The sequence below is a fragment of the Branchiostoma floridae genome, chromosome 3 (genome assembly GCF_000003815.2).
Source record: "Branchiostoma floridae strain S238N-H82 chromosome 3, Bfl_VNyyK, whole genome shotgun sequence".
NCBI classification, from domain to species: domain Eukaryota; kingdom Metazoa; phylum Chordata; class Leptocardii; order Amphioxiformes; family Branchiostomatidae; genus Branchiostoma; species Branchiostoma floridae.
In genome coordinates this window covers 27,235,884-27,262,396 of record NC_049981.1, presented here as the reverse complement: position 1 = coordinate 27,262,396, position 26,513 = coordinate 27,235,884, and the positions used below count along the sequence as shown (strand labels likewise).

The window sequence follows — 26,513 nt, the reverse complement described above, 5'->3', positions numbered from 1 at the left end:
ACAGTTCACCACTGCACTGTGAACATACCCCCTTTAACAGTGATCCCTGTGTTGTAAATATAGGAAAGTGCATTAAAACTAACACACAGTGTTACATACTGTAACACATTTCATACTTAGCAGTCTGATAAAAAAGAAAAATCTCCTAACTAAATTTAGAACACGCGTTGAAGGTTATACAACTGTTGAACAAGTATTTTGTTATACAACCCGTTGCCCTGTTTGAAGGCGACCTTACGGTACCAAAGGTTCTGTACTTTATGTCGTGTCAACAAAGTTTCTCCCTTTATCAGTAAAATCACATTCACGCCCCTCGTACCCCTACCAAATATCGTCTGTCCAACATTTGCACAGAAGGCGTTTTGAAAATCAGTCAAGGGGTGTTCAGGCTAATGTATTCATGATTGCGTCCCATTTTACTCGCAATGACAGCATAAGTACCGAAGTACGGAATCACTGTAGTTTTCATGTCTTTGTGTATAGAAATCGGACTACAAACGTCGGTAAAAGGGCCAGAAATTACGAAATTACATTTGACCACACCCCCCTTTATACTTTAGATGGCACGACCCTGTCACCTCGAACTTTGTCACCTTAGTCGGTCTTCTACGCTGCACAGTCGGTCGCCAGAAAACACTTGTAACGTCCTTTCCTCTTACAGTTTCCTCAAAGACATGAGAAGATGATACTTCGTGGCTTCTTCCTCCTAGGGCTGCTTGGAGCAGGTAAGTAACGGTCACTGTCTCAGTCCTCGCTTAAGAAGCAAACTTCATTGGAATATTCTAAACTTTTACTCGTTTATAGCTACTTTTTATCGCTGAATAGAGACTCTATGCAGCATCTATGCATGGATTTCTCACAGTACTGTCTTCTGTTCAACGTTCACTAAATGACTTTGGTAAAACTTGTTGTTGAGGACTTTGTACTGTGATTTTTCAGGCTACTTTTGTGAATTGTCTTTTTTTTTCATGAATGATGTAGTTGTATGGAATACACGCCAATGTATGTATCGTTAGAGCCTTGTACACCATCAGTCATAGCATTACATTTTGTTATGTGCTGTAATGTTTGGGAAACGCACGCTTAAGTTTTCATTGTCCTATCGATCCCAAACACCTTTGAATAACGTGTCATCCCATGTGAGTATCTACCTGTGCCAGGTTGGAATAAAGTACAGTTTGCATAAAGTTAATAATTGTGCAAAACAAGCTGCCAGGATTAATATTTGCCCAGATTCCTTGCCCTTGTGCACATGAGTTGTTGCGCAAGACGTAACCGTGTTTTTATCTCTGCATATACGACACATTTACGCCTCTGGTTGTATATATAGGCGGGGAGAGCATTTTGATTCCAGACCCGTTTGAGGTCCAAGTAAATGACAGCATGTGATAGAGAACAGACGGGGAAATGTTAGTAGTTTGGAATCAGGGAGGGCCGGGGATGAAACAGGATCGCACTTATATGTAACACTTTGACATGAGGACAGAGGCGGTGTGTTCCGATCGCCCCTATAAATGTTAATAGTTACTTCCTGACTATAGGCGCATATATGCACTTAATTGCCGTCTTTTCATTCAGAATTCACCCCAGAATAATTAGAAAGGTTTTGCAGAAGTTGAGGCTTTGCAGCGTTCAAATAAAAGAAAAATGACGGACCTCTCTCCCTCTATCTACATGTATGTGGAGGTATATGTAAGTATATATATATACATACATATTCCACGTTAAATGTACTGTTTTATACTTCTCAAGGAAAACAATTCTACAACAGGGCAAAACTGCTGACGACTTAAAACAGCTCCTCATAAAACTTTGTGTACATACCGAATTGGTAAACGTAGGGACAAGAGACCGTAAATTTAAGACTTAAAGGGCCATATCCTTGTCGAAAGGGGAATTAATGACGCTTATTTTTGAGCAACGTGACAAAACATTATCATTGATCTATTTACATTGTCACTTACCTGTAAAAAAGGACAATAACTATTACACTTGAGGCGGTATCCTTAACAAACTGTCCACGAGGACCCGGTGATCAAGTAGTGCAACAATCACACCACTTCTGGGGAGTTGCGACACCCTTTTTTCATTTAGACGAGAAAAATAAAACGTATTTTATTCATCATGACAATACCCTCCATTAAGATCTATTCTAAATGCAGGCTTTGGATGTCTTGAAACTTATACTGACATTATTGTTAAAGTAGAAGAAAGTCCAACTTGTCATGGAATCGGAATCGGGATTCCAGAAAAACTGTTAGATTTTAACGATTGTGTACTAACCTCTAATTAGAAACAACGTATATACGTATATGCCAACTGAGCCTATACAGATACGGATGCGCGGATTTTTGTCAACTTCAGAGAAATTCCAAACAGGGCGTACAGGACAAACCGATGTGATGGCGTGATGGCTTGTGACGTGACAAAGATGTTAGAGGAAGGGGGCGTAGTTTGGAAAGCACTCCGACGAGCTAACGAATTGTTTTATCAGCTAGACAACGGCATCCGTTCGAAAAAGATGATTTTACGTTGTTTCGAACAGTAGATAGATACATGCTAGTTGGACTCGTTATAGCCGCGCCCGCACCCAAAAGGGCGCCTGGAGTCAAGGTCCTCATCGAATCGAATACGACAGACGAACATAGCACCAGTGGGACCTAATCTGGCGTCGATGGCCGGGTGGTTAGGCTAGCGGACACGAGACGTTAACGTTAGGTGACTTGCACTTTGCAAGACTGCTCAGGTGTAACGTTAAATGGGTCAAAAAGAGGGAAGGGTTCCACATTCAAATACCATGCCTGATCCACGTGCACTGTCCCTAGTGTGACGTTTTCGTAAGTATTGAGACCATGAATTAGGATAATTTCTACACAATGCACCTGTTGTTTGTTTCTTGGTCTTGAATGCAGCTCTGGGACCTTTACCGTACTTTTTTTCATGTCTCACCTATGGTCTTAGATTCTGGACTGTTTAAATACTGCGTCACCTGTTGTTGTTTGCATGGTTTATGTAATAATTTCTAAAGAGAATGACTCTATAGACGCGCATACGTAAGCGCATCTTGTAGTCCTTGTACATTTTGGGACAGCAGTTGTATGACATGTACATTGCTATGTATCAGACATCAGACACTCGCGCCAGGCGGTATTCCAATAGGACAAACTTCACAAACAAAAATATCTAACTAATCAAGCTTTAGCGTTACATTACTTATTCGACCCTTAGCTTTCAATCAATCACACCATGAAATGCTTTCCAAATTTCAAGAAAACATATTTTTTGATATCTAATACTTGTAACGTGCACACTTGCCTTATGACATGCATGATATGCCACAGCACTACATTTTACATAACGACAACCAAGGTGAGACTGCTGAAAGAAACAACCAGGCCAGCAATTACTCAACTTCCCCAGTTCTGTCCAGTATGTCTAAATTTATAACCCATTGTTTATCGTCACAATAAAGCTGGTATTTACTAAGTAACTGTTGTGTAAGATTAAAGGTCGCGTTACAAAACAATGTGTCCAGTGGACTGATTTACCATTACGTATCAACGCATTATGTAAGCAAGCTATGGCTAGTACGACATGTCACGGTCTTGACTATAAACATAACAGTCAATACAATACATGTTTGTAAGCCAGTAATCTGTCTGAGCTATATTCTCATTGGCTAAAGATTAATAAACGATTGATGTGTTTTTTCGTTCGTGGTGTAGAATGCAAATTGGCGATTGTTCATTAAGTCTTCACAAAAGCACACAAAAAACATTTGCTCCTTGAAAACATGAGTAGCCAGGCAAAAACAAAACGTCAACTTCTGACGAATGAGAGCCTACCTCCAAGAATATTTGAAGAAAAAAACGCATTGGAGACTGGAAGGAAGGAATGAAAGATGTGCGATATGTTGCATGAATGCATGTAGCATAATGCCTAGGTTACACATAGCCGAATTTGGCTCCCGACTCTCTCCCGACTATGGTTTAGGAGTGATTCGGGAGCTAGTCGGCTGTAGTCGGCTGGTGTTTGGCTGAATCGGCTGGCGTTCGGCTGAGTCGGCTGGTGTTCGGCTGCTCCATCCGAATGTTTTGAAATGTTCAAAACATTCGGCTCTGAACGGCAGGTCTGGATTGGGTCGGTTGGTGTTCGGCTGGTGTTCGGCACGGTCGGCTAGTGTTCGGTTGGTGTTCGGGAGTAAGTCAGCAGTCAAATTAAATCTTAAAAACGCCATAAACACTGCTGACTTACTCCCAGCTTGTTTCCAACTAACCAATGATTCACCCCAAGACCGTAGAAAAATCTCTGCTAACTCATTCCCAAGCAAAAAGATTATTGCCAGGACGTAGACGAATCACTCCCGAACTTCACACGACCGACATCCAGCCCAAAACAAAAAGAACCATAAATACCGTATTGGAGCTATCTGTGATCCAAATTTGATCTCTTGGTGATGTTTACAAAATAGAGGAAAGGATAATCTTGATTAAAAACGAAAATGAGCACTCCTTTGAAAATCGCTGATTATGTCTATTTCAAACCGAGAGAGGGTCGGCAATCGGGTGGGAATCAGTCATGAGTGATTCGGTAGTCTGCGGCTAGAGGTCGGCATGGTAAGGAATAGGTTGGACAGCATTCAGGACACAGTTGAGAGTAAGTCATTTACTGGTCGGGAGATGTTCGGGACATGTTCGGCGCTAAAAAAATAGGCGTGGCCTAGAGACTCTGGGCGTGGCCTAAACTGGTCAGACTACTCCCGAACTACTGCCGACTTGGGTCGGCTAAGAGTCGGCTGGTGTTCGGGAGCCAAAGTCGGCTATGTGTAACCTAGGGATGTCACACCCGGATGTCGGACAATGCAGGACAATGCGGCGCCTAGTCGTGAGATTCATCATCTAGCCCAGGACGATTCAGATTAATCTCCAAACAGATCCTACGGTGCCATAAGTTAGTATCAAAGCTGGCCAAGGAGTATAGCCGGCCAAATGGAGTCAAACGGGCACCGTAGTCGCACCTACTGTGGGTTTGATACTATCGTACGCCACCGTGGATCTGCTTGGAGATTAGATTCAGATCCTGATGCATACACATCTTTTTGTACCCCCAAATTCCCCCAAATTGATAAATTTGAAGTGGTTTATGCCAAAGGTGTAAATGAAATCCTGTGCGCATGTGTCCTGTGCAGTTACATATGCCAAACCTCAGGTCATGTATATGTAGTATTAATACAAAGGCATAGAAGCGTGAAATAAACATTTTTTTCTTCTTCTGAAATCAAATCCCCAACAGTCAACACTTCATACGTAATTCGAAGCGGTGTACGCAAAGAAAAGTAAATGAAGTCCTATGGGCATATGCCTGACTATTGAAGGTGCCGAATCGTCCGATCCTGGTCCAGATGTAATCTCCAAGCAGATTCCTCCGGAATCTGACAGTATGTCCTTCCCATGACGAGCTCGCCTGCCCCGAAAAGGAACTGAAAACTTTTAGCCGTGTTGTCTTTGAATGCATCGTTATTGAAGCCTTTTTAAAAATTTGTTGAAAACTGGGATGTCTGAAGTGTGCAAATCTAGGAAATAACTGTAGATGCACCAGTACATCTCCTTAGATTCATCGCTGTTTTATTTGGCGGTATTATGATTAATGGTGGTATTATGATAATGGGTGTTACATTAATTTCGCTATTTGATGCAAAATAACGTTCGGTTTGAAAAAATGCTTCTAAGTTCTAACTTTAAAAAACAAAACTGTTGCTCCAACCTGCACACAGCTGTCGCTCAGAACACATGTCCTGACGGATGGCTATCCTATCAGCAGTCCTGTTACAAAATCTTCAACGACCCAAAAGACTGGAACGAAGCGAGAACTGCTTGCAACGCCTTCACATCGGACCTTGTCATTCTCACCAGCGCAGCGGAGCAGGTGGGCCAAAAGCGACATCTAGCATTTTAGTTGCGCAATTCACCATTGCATGACAAGTTCACAAAGTTACTTCATGTAAATTACGAATCTTACAACGACTCCTAAACTTGCCCAATTCCAAAAGATGAAAGCTATGGATTGTTTTTCGCCCTTCGCTTACTCGTCACTTTAATGAATTTGTCCCGAGTATGTAAATTAGCAGTATGTAAATATTGTCCTAATTTCTTGACCCTTTACCTCTACCTCCTGCAGCAATGGATGGCCCAACAGTTACCGAACGATGGAGGCCAGTACTGGATCGGTCTGCACGATATCCTGGGAGAGACGAACTTCGTGTGGGCGGACGGCACACCCTTCAACGCAGGGATCAAGTAAGGCAGTAGAAATCTTACATTGAGTGTAAGAATATACGACAGATAGGAAGCAATGTGTACTGAAATGATTCAGTCGAAAGTTCAGCTTTTGGACTATTCCATTCTACTAGAGGGAGTCTTGTCTTTGGCTTTTTATCCAGCGCTTTTTAGATACCAATCCAGCGCTTTTTAGATACCAAATATTGGAGGAGGAGGATGTTAGACATTCTTTTTCTTCCTTAACTTCATCCACTTTTCATGCATTCTGGATGCAAGCTTAGCTGGTTTGTTTGAAGTGCAAATATTTTCTAACGCTAATAGTTCATCTTTATCCACGGGGTAACATATATCCATTGTTTTTAAAAACAACGCATTAAGGGACATCAAGTCAACAACTTTTGGTTTCAAACTACATTATCTTGAAAGTATTGCAATTTGAAACAACCCTCCGTCGATCTGATTTTCCAAAATACTCTGTTTTTAAAAACAACGGATATAGGTTACCCCGCGGATAAAGGGAACTAGCATTTTTCAATTACGATATGTGTTATGATTTTCTAGTATGTGGAATACTGGTGAGCCCAACAATGCTCATTCTACCGGCGAGGACTGTGTGGAAATGTTTGTACGGTCCAACGTTGGCAAGTGGAACGATTTGGCATGCACGGCTGCAAAGCCCTACGTCTGTGAGCGATATACAGGTGGGTAGTGTTTCTAATCTAAGAGCATTATCATCCACATGAATCTTCACAAAAATAACAGTCTATTGCATAAAATATGATATAAAATGTTCATCCATCCATTCATCCATCCATCCATCCATCCATCCATCCATCCATCCATCCAATCTACCATCCATCCATCCATCCATCCAATCTACCATCCATCCATCCATCCATCCATCATTCATTCATTCATTCATTCATCCATCCATCCATCCATCCATCCATCCATTCATTCATTCATTCATTCATTCTATTGCCTTGTCTCCCATGTAGGTCTTGTTGATGCCTGTGACACGGCCAATGGCTGGGAGCTGTACAACGACCGCTGCTACAAGTTCAGCGGGAGCCAGAAGGAGACCTGGCTCGACGCCCAGTCCATCTGCCGCTCGTATGGCGGTGACCTGGTCAACATCATCGATGATGCAGAGAACAACTTTGTCATGTCCAAAGCACTAACCATACAGGAAGCTGTATATATCGGTCTCTCAGACACTGTAAGTGTTTTTAGACTCTTTCACTTAGTGGTAACATGACCTGTATTGTGTTATGTGACCTATAGCCTGGAGTTGGGAGCAGACCAAAGCTAACAAGGCTTGACTGCAGGCTACTCATTATCTGGTTTTTTGAAGGTTTTTCCTGAGGGTTCCACTTGTCTTAAACTGTCAGATGCCTCCAGATCTGTCCTGCAAAGATTGAGGAGATGGAAAAGGTCCCCCGACTGTCCCTATACATTGTATATTAAACTCAATCTTGGCCATTCTTCTGGAAAAATTCACAAATCCAGAAATTGAAAAAAAAATTCTGACTTAGCTCAATCTTCAAAGTGACATTCCTCCAGGAAGGAGACAGCTGGTGATCTGTCATTGGATAGACCAACTTAAATTATGTCTAGCCTTAACAAAAGCGGACCTATATTAATCGACAATGAACCACACAGTGAGTTATGTACTGTGATAGTATAACATACAATATCTGTCCTTGTACCCACAGGCCTCTCCGAACCAGGTGCAGTGGAGTGGAGGTGGTCCGCCTGCCAGCTACACCAACTGGGGTCCCAACGTCCAAGGGTCAGACGGAAAGTAAGCAACTCCACATTTTATCTGAAGATAAACGTACCTGGGCTGTCTTCTTGTCAGAATTTTTTGCATGTTGATCACTTCCCTAAAGTTTTCAATGAAAGTAGTATCATAAGTACAATGCACTAGTTTGCCACAGTAAGCAATAATAGGTAAGATTTCAGTGTATTTTATTCCACACAGTTTCTGTGTATCTAACCATTTGCACGTTACACCATGATGTCACTCTTACATTGTGAGAACTACTGTTACAGTAGCAGTTTACGGTTTTTAAATCATTTTTAGCAAAAATTAAATGGAAAATTACAAGCTGCTGTTCCGACAAGTGTATGACTGAACCTTTTGCCATTTCTGCTGTTAGCTGGGCCTATCCAGGAGCAGTGTGTATCCAGATGTTTCCCAATGGAGGGAAGTGGGGACCTATCCGCTGCAGAAATGAAAGAGCTTTCCTGTGTGAAAAGGGGAAGCAGCGTAAGTTCAAGAAAAGAAGCTGAAAATCAAGATTACATTTCATATTTGATTACAGTCATCCTAGTTCAGGCAGTTTGTTTGATACTCAGTAACTATTGTCCTGCTGTCAATCAAAATTAGCAACCAATGATAGAGAGTAGTAGCTACATGTCTGTGAAATTTGATTTGCATTTCTATGTTATGACAGGGTTACAGGATCTGTCTATGGTTAATCTCTTCGGTAGTGTTTATTAGGGTAACCCTTTAGCTATAAGGCTTCCAGGGTTCAATAGAAAAATAATATACATATTGACAAATTACAGAGTTGAAACAAACATACACACATAGTTATAAGTGAATATAGGACATAAAATTGTTGATTTCTTTTTTAAAGTTAAATGGACTGGATAGTGATTTGATTATAAATGTTGTGTTCCATAGATTGATGGAAAGGAAGAGAAAGGCTCAGTTTAAATTTGTATATTATATGCTGTCTTGTATGTGTTAAAACACTGATTATTTACCTGTACAATAGGGTCATGTCCTGCTGGATGGCGCAACTACAATGGCTACTGCTACCAATTCAACATCAACCCCAAAATGACGTGGCCGAACGCCAGGCACTACTGTGAGAGTCATGGTGCCATGCTGTTAACCATTCACAGGTTGGTAACATCTTCCTCTTAAACATGTCTGTCCAATTTAAGTAGTGTGTGCAGTTTCTGTAATTATTACCATGGCATCAAGGTGATGATGGTATTACAATTCAGCAAAATTGTCATGTTCTTGTCATGAATTTGATATCAACCATTTTTTCCAGCCAAGATGAGCAGAACTTTGTACAGACACTGTTCCCCACCCTGCTGGCTGGAGGAGTGCAGGACCTGTGGCTGGGAATATCTGGTAATTAAAAACAGTTTCATAGATTTCTTATATATGACTTATAGCCAATGGCAGACTGATAGAAAAGTGAATATCCATTTTTATAAAAACATAATCTTTCTATATAAAAAATGTTTCGAAAACTGCTTAACTGTATACACATATTAGGGAAAACATATCCAGAGGACCAGGTGCTTTGTTGCACTCAGTTTTATGTATGGTATACAGTGATGGTCATCTTTTAAGTTTTCCTTGCTGCTTTAATGATATCCACTTTCTATATTTTTACCTTTCATTGTCTGAGGACTAAGGAAATAAATATTGAAATGCTCTATAGCACTTCAGTGCTAAGTCCACATTTTCCATTGTGTCAAATGTTTTATCCCCATGTTCTGTTCTTTCTTTCTTTAATAACACAGATGTGGCAGATGACGGACATTTTGACTGGGTAGATGGCAGTAATGAGACGTATTCCAACTGGTTCCCAAACAACCCCACGGATACAGCTGGCAGCTGGGACTGTAGTAGGCTATATACTGGTGAGTGCCCTGTCTTCCATATGTGTTGCACCTAAAGCTGTAAAGACAGCCACTCATACTTAAGCTTAGCATCCTGACTTTCTCCATACCTTGGTTGGGAGATAAATTCGGTCATTCATACCTGAGCTTAGCATCCTGACTTTCTCCATACCTTGGTTGGGAGATAAAGTCGGTCACTCATACCTGAGCTTAGCATCCTGACTTTCTCCATACCTTGGTTGGGAGATATAGTCATGAGTAGGGTCATCTGGGAGCTGCAAGGGTTGCCTGGTAGTCTTCTTCAAAGTCACTGCCAGCTGAATAATGTTTGCAATCAAAGTTGGGCAAGTACTTCTACATGGAATCAGAGCAGCAGACTCTGGGGTTTAGGGGAATGGAACGGATTCCAGGCTACTCCCAACCCAGCGCCAGCCTTGGCTAAGGAGTGTTTGGGAGCAACTTAAAGTACTTTTTAAATTATCAATAGTTTAGGAAAATAAATGTACTTTTGTTAATATGTGATCATTAAATTTCAAGGTTAATCTTATATATAGATTGATCAATACTTGAGTATTGTCTCACTCACTTACTCACTCACTCATCCTCGCCGCATATCAGGCTTTGCTGAGGTGGGCCGTCATCGTTCTAGTGCTATAATAGATAGAAAAATTAGACTTGGACTGAAGCTATCTACATTTACTAATGTTGTCTGTAATGTCTGTAGGATCTGACCAAGGGCAGTGGGAGACTACTAGTTGTTTCTACCTGCACGGCTTTACCTGCAAAATTCCAGATGGCGAAACTCTTCTTTCTGGCAGTGAGTACTCTCTACATGTACAGTGTGCATTCTACTGCCTGTGTATGTAATAACTGTTAAATCATGTAACTCTGGTTCACTTTTATTTGTGGGGTAACCAATATCTGTAATAGTTATACAAAATGTATATGAAAAAAAGGGTATTTAGGGATATCAAGTCCACAGATGATGTTTCACATTGCAATTAATTCAAAACATTACAGTTTGGATATAGTTACCTGTGTATAGCTAAAAACAAATTTTTATTTCATTGGTTTATATGTCTAGAAAGTGATATGTAGAAAAGTGTAGAAAAAGTTTAACATTTGTACATTTGAGCATTGTTTTACTACATGTCATGCTACCCACCACAAATTTGGTGAAATCCTGTTTCAAGTTCAAGATGGTCATGAAATGTAATTGAGCCATCCTAGGTAATTGAGCCATTCTACATAATTGGCTATTAGAAGAAGAACCCGAATGTAAAGTGTTATCCATCATAACAGCACTTGCATGATTCACAACTCTTGAGGATCGGATCTGGCAACATCTGTCATCTTCCAGATGGATAGATTTCCAAATTGGAAAACTGGATGAAAATGGTGAAATCTGCTTGTGACACGAGGAAGCACTTTTAACGAGGAGCAGCAAATTACTTTGATTTATCTATCACCTTCTTTATAAAAAAACAATTACCGTGCATGTGATTTTTTCAAGTCATGCCAAAATCAGAAAAATAAGTATGGACACAAACCGGAAGACAAGCAGATACACAGATCAATAAACAACCTATCAAAAATGAATAAAGTGGAGAATTTGGAAATGAAACTTACCAAAAGTCAACTTTCTGTCCTCGGTAATAGGTTGTTATGAACCAATGGGAATGGAATCTGGGTACATTCCGGACGAAAGGATCACGGCCTCTTCTGAGTTTAACTCGAATCATGGTGCTCGGCGGGCGAGGCTCAACACGCAAAATGGCGTTGGTGGTGGCATTGGATCCTGGTCTGCTCTAACAAACAACCAGAATGAATGGCTACAGGTCCGTAACAAAGTACCACTTTCTGCCTCAATGTGTCAATAGGTTGTTATCATCCTATGGGAATGGAATCAGGGTACATTCCAAATGAAAGAATCACCGCTTCATCAACATTTGCTCCGACTCAATCAGCCTGGAATGGTAGGCTCAACACACAGAATGGTGTGGGTGGCAGCGAGGGGTCCTGGACTGCTCAAACAGATGACCAGTACCAATGGTTACAGGTATCAGCAAAGAAGCACTTACAAAAGTAGAATAGACTTCTACTTGAATCTTTTCTCTCATCCAGGTAGTCCGTAGCTGTAGTCCTGTTAGTCGAGTGCACCACCTCTCCTATACCCCTCGGTGTCGGAAGACCCCACCTCCACACGTCTATCTCAGTCTTGTCTACCCAATCTGTATGCCATGAGTGTCTCTGTAATGAGAGATTGTTGTAATCATAAAATGCAATTGATCAATCATGAACTTGATCCATTATGAAATTGAGCAATCATTCAAAACTAATGCACATTGTTGTGGCTTTATTCAATCTTGAAAAATATAAGCTGGCCACTTGCGCACAAAGAGATCAAGGGGTCACGCGAAAAACACATGGCTTACAATTACGATCAAACATTTAATATTGAGAAGCAAAATTGCACTAGATTCTATAAAATTAATGTGAATCATTGTGTATTCATCTAAGTCTGAAAGTTGTCCTGACTGTTGTAGTGATTCTACTATTGACAGGTTGACTTGGGCCGGCTGAGCACCATCAGTGGTGTCATCACCCAGGGGCGGAACGGTTTCACGGGACAGGGAGGCGGACAGTGGGTCACCTCGTTCAAACTGCAACTGAGCAACGATGGCCAGACTTTCACAACAGTCGTGGATGCCACTACCCTCCAGGAGAAGGTCATTCATCTGACATTGTATTCTACATCACCTTTGTCTGTGGGATAACCTATATCAGATTCTGTGGTTCTGGGTAGTAAGGGATGCCAAGGCAACAGGTAGCGATTGCAAATTGAAATGAATAATAAGTATTTTCAGATTATTGCAGTTTTAAACCACAGCCGTTGACTTGATATACCTAAATATGACTTCAAGTTGATATCACTAAATACCTTGTTGATAAAAACATTGGATAATGATTACCCTGTGGATAAAGGTGAACTAGCATTACCCTTATATTAAAATGGAATCATGTTTAACTATCGAGAATTGCAAGAAAACATCTTTAAGTCAGCAGTTTTACTGTGTAAGTGAACACTGTACTATTTCATCCTCACACTCAGGGTTGACATCGCGGCAAAGCCTAACGATATCACCCCTGACAAATCAGCCAGGGTATTTGGGTATTTGGCTTCTTGTTGTCGGAAGCTCGGAAAGGCGCCATATAAGGCGACTCATTAATATTCAAGAGCAAGATAACAGTACCGGCGTAACGTTCTTTCAGCGTCCAGACGTCTTTATCAGGTACCAAATTTAACATTTGTCGGTTCTGTGGGTATAGGGTAACCACGGCATCACCGTATATATGTACCGACCTAGCATACGATAAAAAAAACATTACCATCACGCAAAGAAATACAGATCTTTGTACACGCCGCGCCGTACGCTGTTTGTTCGAAACTTGCAATCCGGTCGCTGATTGGCCCGCGACAAATCAGGCAAGCTCATTAATATTCATAAGCAGGGCGCCCCAAATACCCAAATACCCTGGCTGATTTGTCAGGGGTGATATCGTTAGGCTTTGCCGCGATGTCAACCCTGAGTGTGAGGGTGTACTATTTTAGTCTAACAAGACTAACATCCTTTAATTTTCATACATGAACTTTTCTAAATGTACAACGATATCATCAGATTTTCGCAGCTAACAACGACAGAGACACAGAAGTTACAAACCTCCTAGATGCCCCAGTTGTCACTCAGTATGTGCGCTTCAATCCGCAAGCTTGGACAAACCACATAAGTATGAGGGTGGAAGTCCTGGGATGTGACAACAGTGGACGTGAGTATGTTAATATGTTCACCAGCACAGTATGTAAGTTTGTATGTAGCACAGTATCAAGTTATACTTTACACGTCAGCAACAAGTACAAAATGTAATTAAGCTTGGAACAATCCATGGAAATGTATTGCCATTTGACGTGTCACATTGTATCTTTGATATCTAACTGCAATCCCTCTGTTGAATTATCTGCCTTGTAAAATGCCTCCTGTACTAAACATTTATAAGCTGCATGTCTGGACAAATTTGTTTGATCCACTCACAGCGAGATGGAACCCTTATCAATAATTGTGGTGGGCTCTTTAAAGTTCTTGAGGTGAATCATCTTGATCATTCATGTGTTTTAGAACACACTGACTCAAACTGTGAAAATATGGCTTTCAGTACTCTAGTATGAGATAAGACAGTTACAGACTGAGGTATTTGGATCACAGAATGTTTTTGTTTTTCTGTCCAATAATCCTAGAATTCATGACATGTCCGGATGGGTGGTCCCTGTTCCAAGGGAACTGCTACTATTTTGAGAAACAAGAGGCCAGCTGGAATGATGCAGATGCCTTCTGCAGACAGCAAGGCGCCAACCTTGCCAGTATCACTTCAGGAGCTGAACAGAGCTACATCCGCTGTAAGCCTGCCTTTTTTTTCTTAAGCATAGCCTGTAGGTATGGCAATGAAATTGGACAATTGTTTCCAATTTTTAGAACCAAAGCAATTTTGTATTTTCCTCTAGAACAGTCACAGTCTAAAGCCTTTGCCATGTCCCTGGTGGTGAAATCCTGGTCCCTGCAGACACTTGTGTCAGATTAAGAGCTGAACAAAGAACTCCTCTTTAAGCTGTCTTGTTTTCTATCTGGACATAGTCTGTTGGTATGGCAATGGGATGGGATTCTATATTCAATTTTAGAGTCAAAGCAATTTGGTATTTCCCCCTAGGAAATTCTCAATTTCAAGAAAGCAGTCTGCCATTACCGTGTGTTTGGTGCTAACGTCCTAAGCTCCAGTAGCCAATTTTGTCAGATAACGAGCTGAACAGAGCTACATCCCTCTTAAGCATGCCTTGTTTTTCTTCCAGAAGATAGCCTGTAGGCATGACAATCAAACTGGAACTTTTAGAGCCAAAGCAATTTGGTATTTCCCTATTACATTAACAACAGTCACATGAAATCAATCTGCCTTTGCAATGTATTTAGTGCTGAAATCCTCCGCCCCTGCGTCAATGTCAAGGTGATAGTTGAATTCTCTCAAACAGACCTTGTTTTCCTTCCAGAACATAGCCTTAGGGTATCTCAATGAGATTGGAAATTTGCATTCACTTTTAGATTCAAGGAAATTTGGTATTTCCCTCTATAACAGGAAATTAGTCTGACTTTGCCATATCCTTGGTGCTGAAATCTAGTAGCTAATTTTGTCAGATGAAGTGAACAGAAACATCCTCTTAAACTCAACTTTAAGGTTGCCAGTAATCATAATGATATGAAATGTTAAATGAAGGCAGGAGTCTTCTGTTTTGTCCTGTCTTTGGTGCAGAATTTCTAGTTCCTTGCATTGTAGAAGTTTAACTTTGTAATTTTGTTAAGCACTTGTTAAACACAGGCTATGCACAGGCTGAGAATACTCTCTTTGGACAAAAGGTTAGCTAAAACAACAGGCACGAGAGTTGCAAACAAAATGTAGGACTCATCTTTATTTGGATGCTTGCTTATTATTTGTTTATTGAGTTTATCAACAAAATGTAGATGTAAATGTACTGCCACAGCAATGGTTCGATCATGATTATTGTGAAAACGTGTATGATACATGTATTTCTTTTTCCTTTAGCTCACATGAACACAAGACAACACATAGGTTTTACAGACAAGGATGTTGAGGGGACGTTTGTTTGGACTGATGGCTCTCTTGTTGTGAGTACAGTACAATAGTTAACGCTGACAAACTAAAATAAATACATCTTTTACATTCATATCTCTTCCTGCTTTTACTATATCATTACAATAAGTTTTTTTATCATTAATTCATCCAGAACCCCAAACCTGCTCCTTTGGCAATTCAGTAGACTTGTTTTGATGGATGTCCACTGACATGAAAGCTTATGATGGCTCGCTGTACCCCTTTTCCTTCTCTTTTAAGCTACTAAAGATTCATATCTTACAGATTCACGCAGCATTTCTCTTCAGACATTGTGAGCAGGCCTCTTAAGTGGTCTAACCGTAACCCCTGCTCAATTGAAATATATCTGGCTTTGTAGAGAAGATCTGATAGTGTCTGGTACTTTCTTCAGACATTCCTCAACTGGAATGGCAATGAACCCAACAATGCTGGAGAGGAGGACTGCACTGAGCTGATTGTGGACAGTGGGAAGTGGAACGACATCCCCTGTGATGGGAGAAACCGTGACTACACCTGTAAAAAACCTGCAGGTGAGTTTGATCAACCTGATTAGATACCTACCCATTTTACATTGAAATCTATAGTGCTTATGGGCTCAAGCAGGAAGGATAAGGTTAAAATGATATCCTTCTTAGGATCAACCCCTTAAACAATCATACTGTCATGAAATTGATATGGGAAATGTTGAACGAAGACAATTAGAAGAACTTTCTGCCCCGTCCTGTCCTGTCCTTGGTGCTGAACTCTTAGTTCCCTCCAACCAAGTTTGTCAGATTATGTTATAACTTCAAGTAATTCTGTATAACACTGGTTTTGGTACAGATGGTTCATGTAGCTGTTGAGAATACTCTATCTGGATGAAATATTAGAGCTAGTAAGAATAGAACATTCATAGAGTTGGAAAAAGATCTTGCTTAACCGAAACTACTAATGCAAACAATAAAGATAATGCCATGGGCTGAATAAAGTTTCCAAAGTATCTTGAGGCACTTGAAACAAAACCTTCCATCAAATGCCAATTTGATGTTGATCATGACAAGCTTATTTTCTGCCTTCAGAAATAGGAGCACCACCAGTGATACCAACAACAATTGGTAAGATACATTTACTCTGAAGGGGTGAGAGTTGTACATGTACATCACAGTTATATGTTTTTTTTTTAATACTTGTGGTCCTTTGATATCTTGTGTCTTGACTTGAAAAAGTACAGAAATAATCAGATTCACCCAATTATCCACAAACTTATGTAAAAAGATTGACAAATTATTCATTTTACCCAATTCATGAACAACTCATAAACATTTATCAGTAACTTATCAAGTATCACCTCACCTCCCCTCATATATGCTAATTGTTGATATATACATTTGTATATATATAGTATGAACTGAATTGTCATTGATCAGTCAAACGCCATTATGCAATACTTTCATTCCAAGTAATCATAGTCAAATTGTGACCTCCACATTTCAGGCTGGACCAGTGGAAAGTGCCCCCCAGGGTGGGACGAGGACCCCATGAGTGACTACTGTTACCAGGTGAACGTGGCGTCCTTCCGTACCTGGCACCACGCCAGAGAGAACTGCCAGAACAACGGTGGCGACCTGGTCAGCATCACCACTCCTCAGGAGCAGTCCTACCTCAACGGTGAGGAGGCTGCTGACATGCCCCACTTTCATAAGTGTGACTTTTGAAGACGGACAGAATAGACAAGACAAGCAATTCTTACATGTGTATTTTAAGTACTGAGTCGGAGTCATAGGTTTATCCATTATCCATACATACAATGCTTCACATCTTAAACTTCCTAGCTTTAAGTAGCTTAGGTAGCTTTAATCAATGCTTGCTGATAGATGTGCAAAAGTTAGGTGTGACAGGTCGTTTAGTGAAATATGACGAGCTTGGTGAACCACAAGACTGCATACAAAGCCAGTGTATTGTAAGGGCAGTTATGTTGGCTCCATAGATACAGATATGGATGCATTATCAAAGGCCCCACTGATTTATTAGGGACACCTTCATAACACTTTAATATTTCCATCATCAAATCCAATGACAGTGTACACATATTCTGTGATCAAACAAAGACATACTTTGAGAACACTTCTCCAGCATTTAGAATAAATATGATTTATATATATTAACAAAAAATGTCACAAGAGTCGTCACAAGATATCTAATGATACAGAGTAGATTTTACAATGTATAGACTGTCTGATGAAGGTTCAAAGATGATCCATTCATTCATTCATCCATTGAATTCTCTGTATTTTCCAGGTCGTTTGAGTGGAGTGAATGGTGTGGCGAGTGTGTGGATCGGTGCTCACGACAGAGGCACGGAGGGAGGCTGGGAGTGGAGTGATGGACAGCCTTTCACATACCTGAATTGGGGAGGAGGTAAAACTACACACCTACCATAGTCATGAGTTGATGCATTACATTAGTCAGTAACCATCATTTCCTTTGGTCATGTATAGTACTTCCACTCCAAGCAATATGAAGAAAACAGACTGAGCTAACTGTACAAAAATAGAGGTGATCATAGATACTGTAGTGAACTAATATTTTGAAAATACTAGATCAAGACTTTACAGCATACTCTGCAAGCTTGGAGATGCTGTTTCATCACTCCATTTTCCTCTGATTCAATTCATTTGTTTTGTATGTTAAAATTGGTGGGGAGTTTTTAGCCATGGTCCACCATTATTGCTTGATATCTAAAAAATGGAGAAAAAAAATTCCTGGATAATTACTTTCTTGGTAAATAACATGCTAGACCACATTGTGTATACTTCAAAGCAATATGTTTTCTACCTGGTTGCAGTCATCCATTGCTTTGCAATAGATAAATTCTAATCTTTGTGCACCGGCTAACTTTGTCATCAGGAGAACCCAACAATGCTGGTTCTGGTGAAGACTGCACAGAAATGTTGGTCAGCAATGCCCTGTGGAACGACATGCCCTGTGATGCTCTGCGTGGTTACATGTGTAAAAGAAGAGGTGAGTCATTATGGTTTTCATAACGTAGTAAATCAAAACCCAGGAGTGAAACGGACAAAAAGTACTTATTTGAAAAGAGTTTGAAATACAGTCCAATATAACCACTCAGGGGATTGATAAAATCTGGTCTATGTGGACTGGTACATACTGGTGTAGTCACTTTAGCCAAGATTTTTATGCTTCAAGTTTCAATGAGGAAAATTATCAAAGGCACGGGACCAACCTTGACCAGGTGGTACTTATGTAGAGGTAGTCATTTGTACAGGTTTGACTGTTAGACTCTTCAAATACAACTTGTAGAGGTGTGTTACATTGGCATGTAACAAGAACTTAGTAACATACACGTAAATCATATACAATATGTGATATGTCTGTATTATGTTGAACTAACTTTTTTGCAGACCATTATTGATATAATTGTAGTTACTGTAGACTGATTTTTACTACAATTTCTTACTGGTATTTTGAATTCTCTTCTGTGCAGGAAATGTGCCAACACTACCACCACCCTCAGGTAGTTCCACAGATGGTAAGAACACAATTCTGTTTCCAAATCTTACAGTGAATATATGCTAAGCCTTGTTATTGTTGTTGTTGTTGTTGTTCACCTTGTAGTGTCTAGAGGCATGTACATGTAGGTCAGCAATGTTTCTTGCTGGTTCTTTTGGTATATTTTTACAGGAGGGGTTAGCCCTTCTCCTTTAACATAGTCTAGGCACAATGATCGTCTACCACTGAACCCCCACTTAATGTCCCTTCCAAAAGACCCTTGCAGCCCCAACCAAGATGCCCTTCCCGTGATTTGAGTCATGGTCACTCGTTACCATTACTAATTAGAACCAGGAGCTGTGAATCTGCTATCAGTTGAACTACAGGGACATCCCATGAATGTGTTGCATCAGGCAATAAACAATCACCAACAGCTTTCACTCTTTGTATTGCTTTTTCATTCCTATATGTGAGCTTGTTAAATGTTAATATTCTTTGGGATTAGCCATGATTTCACTGTCTCCATTAAGAAATGATAGATCAAGCCATACTTAGTCCTTCAACATTGCAGGTTTTTGTTGTAAACTAAGACTTTTTTCCTTTTTCTCTCATTTTTAGCCACCTACACATACCATCTGTGTGAACGTTACCAGTTTGACTTGAATTGCAATGATGGCAAAGTCATTGATATCATAGACGCCAACTACGGACGGACATCTCAGACTATCTGTGCCGACAGTCCTATCTCAGTCACCGATTGCGTGTTGCCCACGAGTGTGGACGTGGTTCGTGGGATCTGTGATGGGCAACAGACGTGCACACTTCAGGCAACAAACGCAGTGTTTGGGGACCCTTGTAGTGGGACATACAAATATTTGGAAGTGACTTATCGCTGTGTGAGCCAAGGTCAGTCACTGTCTGTCTGTCACTTCAAATGTGTACCATGTCGGTTGACACGATAGTTAATTCCACCTGCTACATAATGTAGTAATAGATTAATACGGATTGCTTTTAACATATTTGTTTCTTTTCAACAATTCTTAAGTCATTGATTTGTCCATTGTAATTGGCCAATACAGCAGCAACTATTGCTATGATATGTTTTTACCGTCAAATCTGGCCGGCCAACACATGGCACAGCCAACTATACCCCGAGTCATAAGCCACTGTGACATTAGATAACAGTCTCATCCAGTTTTATGCATCATTTAAACACAAACAAACTTGGATTTTTGCAGTATGTTTACAACCACTTGGCATGGAAAATGGGGACATTCACGACAGCCAGCTTGCTGCATCTGGCTCATGGAACTACCAACACGGCCCGGAGCGCGCTCGTCTGCACCAAGGTCAGGGAGGAGGGGGCGCTGGAGCCTGGTGTGCCGCCACCAATGATCCTAACCAGTGGATAGAGGTATGGAACCATGTTGTTTTGTATATTAATTTAAGTGCACATGATTAGTTGATGTACAGGTACTGTGAAGAGATTACGAAATCTTGTCTGAATGTGAATATTGTTTCATTCTGTTTTTATCGATTTTGCTTAGCTATGAAGCCTATTGCATTTTACCATTGAACAACTTTTAACTACTGCTTAATAATGGTTCCTGTATTTCTTACTATAATAACTTTATTATCTGTCTTATCCAGGTGGACCTTTTGAATCCAACAAGTGTGACAGGTATCCAGACTCAGGGTAGGGCTGACTATGATCAGTGGGTTGAGACCTTCCAGATCCAGTACAGTGATGACAGAAGCACATGGACCACATATGCAGACACCGATGGAACTGTACAAGTAAGACATTTACTTCATAAGCATTTTACAAGAGACTTTTTACTCATTTCATTTCTTTGATTTTGCAAAATATTTTCTACCACTTGACAAGAAAGAAAGAAGACAGTTGAAAGCTTTTATTGGTTTCTAAAGGTTCGATGAAATGTAGATGAAATGCTTCGTGAAAATTCTACGTGTAAGTTTCACATATGGACACTTCATCTGAAAGGTTGAAGTAAGGCATGGAGTTAAACATTAGAAAATTGTTTTTAATCATCTACTAATTGGCTTTCATGTTGTGACGCAGGTCTTTACAGGAAACTCTGACCGCAACACCGTTGTGACCAACACATTCCCCAACCCAGTCCTGACCCGCTGGCTCCGTGTCAACCCACGGACTTGGAGTGGCCATGTCAGCTTGAGAATGGAGATCCTGGGATGTGATCCAGGAGGTACCTTTATTATGATTATCCTGATTTTGTGGTATAGATTACATTGTATGGTTATATACCCCAAGATATGCATCATGTTTCCTAGAGCATCTTAAGATTCATCCAACTCTAGTGATCCTTCTCAAAGTTTATTGTTATCAAAATTGTCAAACAACCTACATTGTACTGACTGGTGTATGCTAAGTTAACAACGAGCATGACAAAATGACGACAATGACAAAATATCAGATGCATGCCTTGATTGTCATCAATCAGTCGGCGATCAGTAACCGTTGTTGTCTTTCCTCAGAGCTTGTGACCTGCAGCACTAGGGCTGACTACAGAGACGACATGAGATATCAGTAAGTGAAGGATCTGGGTAGAAATACATCAGATCTTAAGAGAGATGATTAATACATTATGACATTCACTAAGTACTGTACTCCGTATATCTATTTGTAAGATGAATGTAAACCTGAAATTAGACCAGGAATATAAGAGACAAGGATGAAAACATTTAATCTATCAATGTGGTGTTAGTACTGTATTTGGTAAGTGCATACTTAGGCTTAGGTCACATTTCCAAACTGGGGCCCGGCCAGGATGTTTGCAGAAACGAAAAATTAAAATGTATGCCTAGAAATATACACAACTTATGCCCACAAATCTTATGTTGACATTTTGTGTATTCTATGTCTTTTATACCGTTCTTTTCCCTCCCGAAAACTGCACGGCCGGGCCCCTGTTTGGCAATGGGACCTAAGCCTTACTAAGAATTGATACAAGTGTGAGCATTTTATTGGCTGTCCAGTATGCTGTTAAGTTGTTTCACTGGTCAATCACTCATATTACATTATCTTCTAGTTTAAACTATTTTTTCCCTTAGGCTGAAAGCATCTCACAGTTCCAACCACCTTCCTCTTGTCTAACCTAACTTTAACATATACTTTCTAGTCTTCATCTTGGTAATGAATTTCAAAGAATATTTTAATGCTTGATTTGTTTCTGCAGGGTCTACTGTCCACCAGGCTGTGTGTCCAATTACCACTTCCTCTGGGGAACTGGCATCTACACAGACGTAAGTCTTAACTTTGATGGGGGTTGAAGATGGTGTTAGTCTGTGTAATGCAAACATCATTGTTCGTGGCTATAAGGGACACATCGCTTTCCCTGTGGGGACCAGCCAAAGTTGGATGAACCACTATAAGCATGATTTAATCAGACTTAGACCTTTTCTTGCTCAAAAGCCTGCAAGAATCATGCTGTTTAAACCACTGAACACCTTGACACAATTTTACTGCAACCATGGCTGTACCTACCGAATGTACCTAATATTCAGTATCCTGGACATAGAAGAGTTGGCCTTCCTGGAGTGTCATTATGTACATGTTACAATGCAATGTCTTAAATCAGTGATCAAGCAACAGTACAGTTACATGCACATGTATCTTATAATTATTACCAGTCTCAATGTCACAACTGGCACTCACTGTTTTTATGAGCCTTCCCAGAAGAATGGATCATTCTCTCACATACATACATGTATATAGCAGCCTTGAATTTGGCTGCAAGCTTGAGATAAGGATTTCATTTTATCTGAGGTACATTAAAGATGAAGGTAACATAAGTCTTATATTTACACTGGTTTCTGGCAGGATTCTTACATCTGTGTGGCAGCTCTCCACGATGGTAGGATCACCAACGAACACGGCGGCAGGGTGACAGTAATCAAGAGTGATGGCCTGACAAGTTACCAGGGGTCAACACAAAACGGAGTCACCTCAAGCTCGTAAGTACAATTGTCACGTGCTACTCAAAACCATGTATGTGAAGAAAAGCAAGAAATGCTGCATAAGATAAATCTATCAGTTTTGAGTTTCTTAAAAGATTCTTTAGCGTAGAAAAGTTGAGGTTTAGTGAAATTGATAAGTTTTCGACTAAATTGGCATCTTAAACACAAAGTCTCATTTACATCTGTAACCGCTTAAAATACTGTACCTCAGTCTGTGCATCTACTTCCAATGATGTTGGTCTATGACTATTAAAGGATTACACAGCCAGTAAGAACAGAAGTAACAAACTCACCCTTTGTTTCAAAATGTGTACTACTCAAAATCATGTACAATACCGGGTATAACTGTAATAACTGACCTGTTACTTGTTCACAGATATGGTGACTGGACAAGTCATTATTCCTTTGCCTTTGACATGGGACGTAAGTATTTTCATCATCAAACAATTTTTGTCAGCTTCAGTTTAATTCACATAATGTAATAGCATTCATGTACAATTATTTGATAATCATCATAGATCTGATCTGAGGCTAATGTCTTGAGATGTGAGGTGAGTGACCCCACGTAAACCTTGGACCTAAGAGAGGATGAATGTAGACTGAAGGTGGACTTACTTGTGTCAGAGGGGGAGTTAGTCCCACAGTAAGTCCACCCCATTTTGACATGTTTGAGGGCTGTTGGTTTTAGTTTTGGCAGACTATTATCCAAAGTAAACCCTTTACACCAATTTAGGCAGTAAGTCCATCTTCAGTCCTCCCTGAGTAAGTCCATTTTCAGACCATTGGACTTACTGTGGGTGAAAAGAGGACCATGGTCCATGGTAAGTCATTCGTAAGTCCTTTTGTATGAAGTATTTTCTAAGCCCTTGTCCAATAACCAAGTTTCCTGACACCACCCACAGAACTGCGCTGCCCTCTCGGCTGGTCCCCGTATGGAGACAACTGCTACATGGTGATGATGGATGCGGCCTCCTGGTACGATGGTAGCACCATGTGCCGCAGCATGAACGCTGAACTGGTCTCCATCGCTGACTTTAACGAGAACTACTTTGTCACAAGCATCATTGCTGGAGGTACATATTTTTTTTAGTGTTCTGCTCTTTATATTTTGAAATTTGGTGACGTTGATATTTGTATTGGGGAGAATTAATTTTTTACCATTATGTTAGGTGATGTCAGGAACTGTATTGAATAAGAACTTCTGCCTTGGTTCCAAACTCTAATGCTACCAATTTGATGATTTATTGTTTAATTACAAAATACCCGGCATGATGCCTTTGAGTTGACATTGTGCGAGGTTGTGAAAATATCAGAATTAATAACAGAGTCATCTAAAAAAAACACGTTTTGTTATTCTGCCAAAAATATGTATCAAAGGTGAAGTTTTACATGATATTTTGCGAAATCAGGGTTTCAAACTGACATTTGTTCTCGTGTATGTAGCAGTGTAACCGTAACTGCCTAACTCCTGACCCGGCACTAACTTCGATTAATGAGTTATGATTTTGATTTATGTTTATGTATATATTGTTACTTTGATTTGTTCATTTGATTTGTATCTTATTTCTTGTTATGCTATTTTTGTGTACAGGGCACAACTGAAAAGCAGAACGCATAGTACTGAGTTGTCCACCCTGTCTAAATAAAACAGAAATAAATAAATAAATAAATAAACTGTAACATTGTTTTCACCCTATGTAGCTGGCACCAGACAGGTTTGGATTGGTCTGAATGACCAGGCCATACAGAACTACTTCCAATGGTCAGATGGATCAAGGAACACCTACACCAACTGGAATGTCCTGGAGCCCAACAACTGGGCTGGGCATGGCGGTGGCCAGCTGGAGGACTGCGTCTCCATTTTTGTTGCCGTGAGTTTATGTTTGATATGAGTCATACATTTTTTATGATTTAAACACACAAAAGTTTCTGCAGTAGTTGATCCATAGACCAGTGCTAGTTTTTTCTTTAGTAAATCGCCTTGTTTGATGGCATATTTTGCTGCAGGATGATGGGCGACCAGATGATCCCAGCTACAGTGAACATGCTGGTCAGTGGAATGATGAGCTGTGTATTAATACCATGCCCTACGTTTGTGAGGCACCTAAACAACTGCTGACACCACCTACCGTAGAACCAACCATTCAAGGCTGTGAACGGGTAAGTAACTGCTGAATATTTATCAAAAGTTACAGGGGCAATGTAGTTGCAAAAGTTGTCATGCATTTAGATTGTCGGTTCTGTTCTTAATCTAGGATTATTAAGAATAAGATAATTACAACGATAAAAATACTCTTAGATTTAAGTCAATCCGCACAACTGGGATATATTCTGTATATTAAGTCTTACCAGTGTAGCCTATAGCGTTCACTCAGAGAACTGCAATCCTTGTGACTACTGTACTAAGTGTGTAAAGCTAGAGCTCCGACGGATGTGGCTGATTGCCAAAAAGCAGAATTTCTACATGTAAGCAGTTACTGTAGATTATTACATAATGCTGGTTGAAACAGGACGATAGCACATCCAGGACAAAAGGTTCCAAAAAAATGGAATTCTGCAGCAGTACCAAGGTCACATACCAGAGGGCCCAAAATCGACCTTGACCTTTGTCTTCTCAATACCAACCCAAATACCAACTATCATCGTAATCCATCCAGAGGTTCTTGAGTTATGCTGACTACAAAGCGCAGACAGACAAGTAGGCAGACACACCCAAAACTAATATCCTTGACCGTGCATTTTTCATGGAGATAATAATAAAACTGGCCTGTAATGAAATCAGTAATGATTGACATGTTTTGCGTATTCAGGGCTGGCTAGGCTACATGAACAGATGTTACCTGATCAGTGAGAATGACGAGACTTGGCAGAACGCCAGGCTCTTCTGTCAGAACAAGGGCGGAGAGCTGCTGCATGTCAGGGACAGGTGGGTATCAAATTACAACACAACAAAATATCTAGGGAAGAAAACCAATAGACACTGGCTGAAAGATTCATTTACAATTTGTATCTTCTACCATATGTCCTTCATATAATGATGATGAAAGGTTTATTTGATATCTACACACAGCAGCCAGTTGCTGGCAGCCATTGATTGCCTGAATTGCACTGAAGATTACATAAAAGCTTTGTTAGGGTACTACAACTATTCAATAACAAAAACTGTTACAGATCAGTTGAAAACTTTGTAGCATTTGTCATTGTACATTTATTGTTAGAATAAATCATATATGCATTCGCCAGTGACTGAACATTTTTTTGTTTCATTGTCGATGATCGCATCACGTTGCCTTTCCAAAAGTCACTCACTCACTCATTTACTCACTCACTCATGATCACCTAGCTCGCCTCATCCACATGTTTGTTCACTTGCTCACTCAA

The 26,513-nt window shown here is 40.3% G+C and overlaps 1 protein-coding gene across 2 annotated transcripts in view; it reads left to right on the top strand.

Moving 5' to 3' along the window:
- Window positions 1-577: 577 nt before the first annotated feature.
- The window catches only part of LOC118411324, a 45,576-nt gene continuing 19,640 nt past the window's right edge, over window positions 578-26,513 (top strand). Inside the window, exons 1-34 of one of the 2 annotated variants that reach the window (XM_035813534.1) lie at window positions 578-725; window positions 5,774-5,925; window positions 6,178-6,296; window positions 6,840-6,979; window positions 7,277-7,497; window positions 7,994-8,082; window positions 8,441-8,550; window positions 9,065-9,194; window positions 9,350-9,432; window positions 9,831-9,950; window positions 10,654-10,746; window positions 11,810-11,988; window positions 12,494-12,658; window positions 13,610-13,757; window positions 14,224-14,382; window positions 15,576-15,658; window positions 16,036-16,174; window positions 16,703-16,738; window positions 17,118-17,291; window positions 17,922-18,041; window positions 18,531-18,644; window positions 19,129-19,173; window positions 19,752-20,039; window positions 20,372-20,547; window positions 20,784-20,930; window positions 21,217-21,361; window positions 21,651-21,702; window positions 22,352-22,418; window positions 22,996-23,129; window positions 23,509-23,555; window positions 24,035-24,205; window positions 24,834-25,003; window positions 25,140-25,292; window positions 25,943-26,058. In XM_035813534.1, coding sequence (XP_035669427.1) covers window positions 683-725; window positions 5,774-5,925; window positions 6,178-6,296; window positions 6,840-6,979; window positions 7,277-7,497; window positions 7,994-8,082; window positions 8,441-8,550; window positions 9,065-9,194; window positions 9,350-9,432; window positions 9,831-9,950; window positions 10,654-10,746; window positions 11,810-11,988; window positions 12,494-12,658; window positions 13,610-13,757; window positions 14,224-14,382; window positions 15,576-15,658; window positions 16,036-16,174; window positions 16,703-16,738; window positions 17,118-17,291; window positions 17,922-18,041; window positions 18,531-18,644; window positions 19,129-19,173; window positions 19,752-20,039; window positions 20,372-20,547; window positions 20,784-20,930; window positions 21,217-21,361; window positions 21,651-21,702; window positions 22,352-22,418; window positions 22,996-23,129; window positions 23,509-23,555; window positions 24,035-24,205; window positions 24,834-25,003; window positions 25,140-25,292; window positions 25,943-26,058 — 4,328 coding nt within the window. In that variant the 5' untranslated portion in view covers window positions 578-682. Of the gene's footprint in view, window positions 726-5,773; window positions 5,926-6,177; window positions 6,297-6,839; window positions 6,980-7,276; window positions 7,498-7,993; window positions 8,083-8,440; window positions 8,551-9,064; window positions 9,195-9,349; window positions 9,433-9,830; window positions 9,951-10,653; window positions 10,747-11,588; window positions 11,768-11,809; window positions 11,989-12,493; window positions 12,659-13,609; window positions 13,758-14,223; window positions 14,383-15,575; window positions 15,659-16,035; window positions 16,175-16,702; window positions 16,739-17,117; window positions 17,292-17,921; window positions 18,042-18,530; window positions 18,645-19,128; window positions 19,174-19,751; window positions 20,040-20,371; window positions 20,548-20,783; window positions 20,931-21,216; window positions 21,362-21,650; window positions 21,703-22,351; window positions 22,419-22,995; window positions 23,130-23,508; window positions 23,556-24,034; window positions 24,206-24,833; window positions 25,004-25,139; window positions 25,293-25,942; window positions 26,059-26,513 lie in introns of both variants that reach the window. The other variant, XM_035813535.1, reaches the window with a different exon arrangement.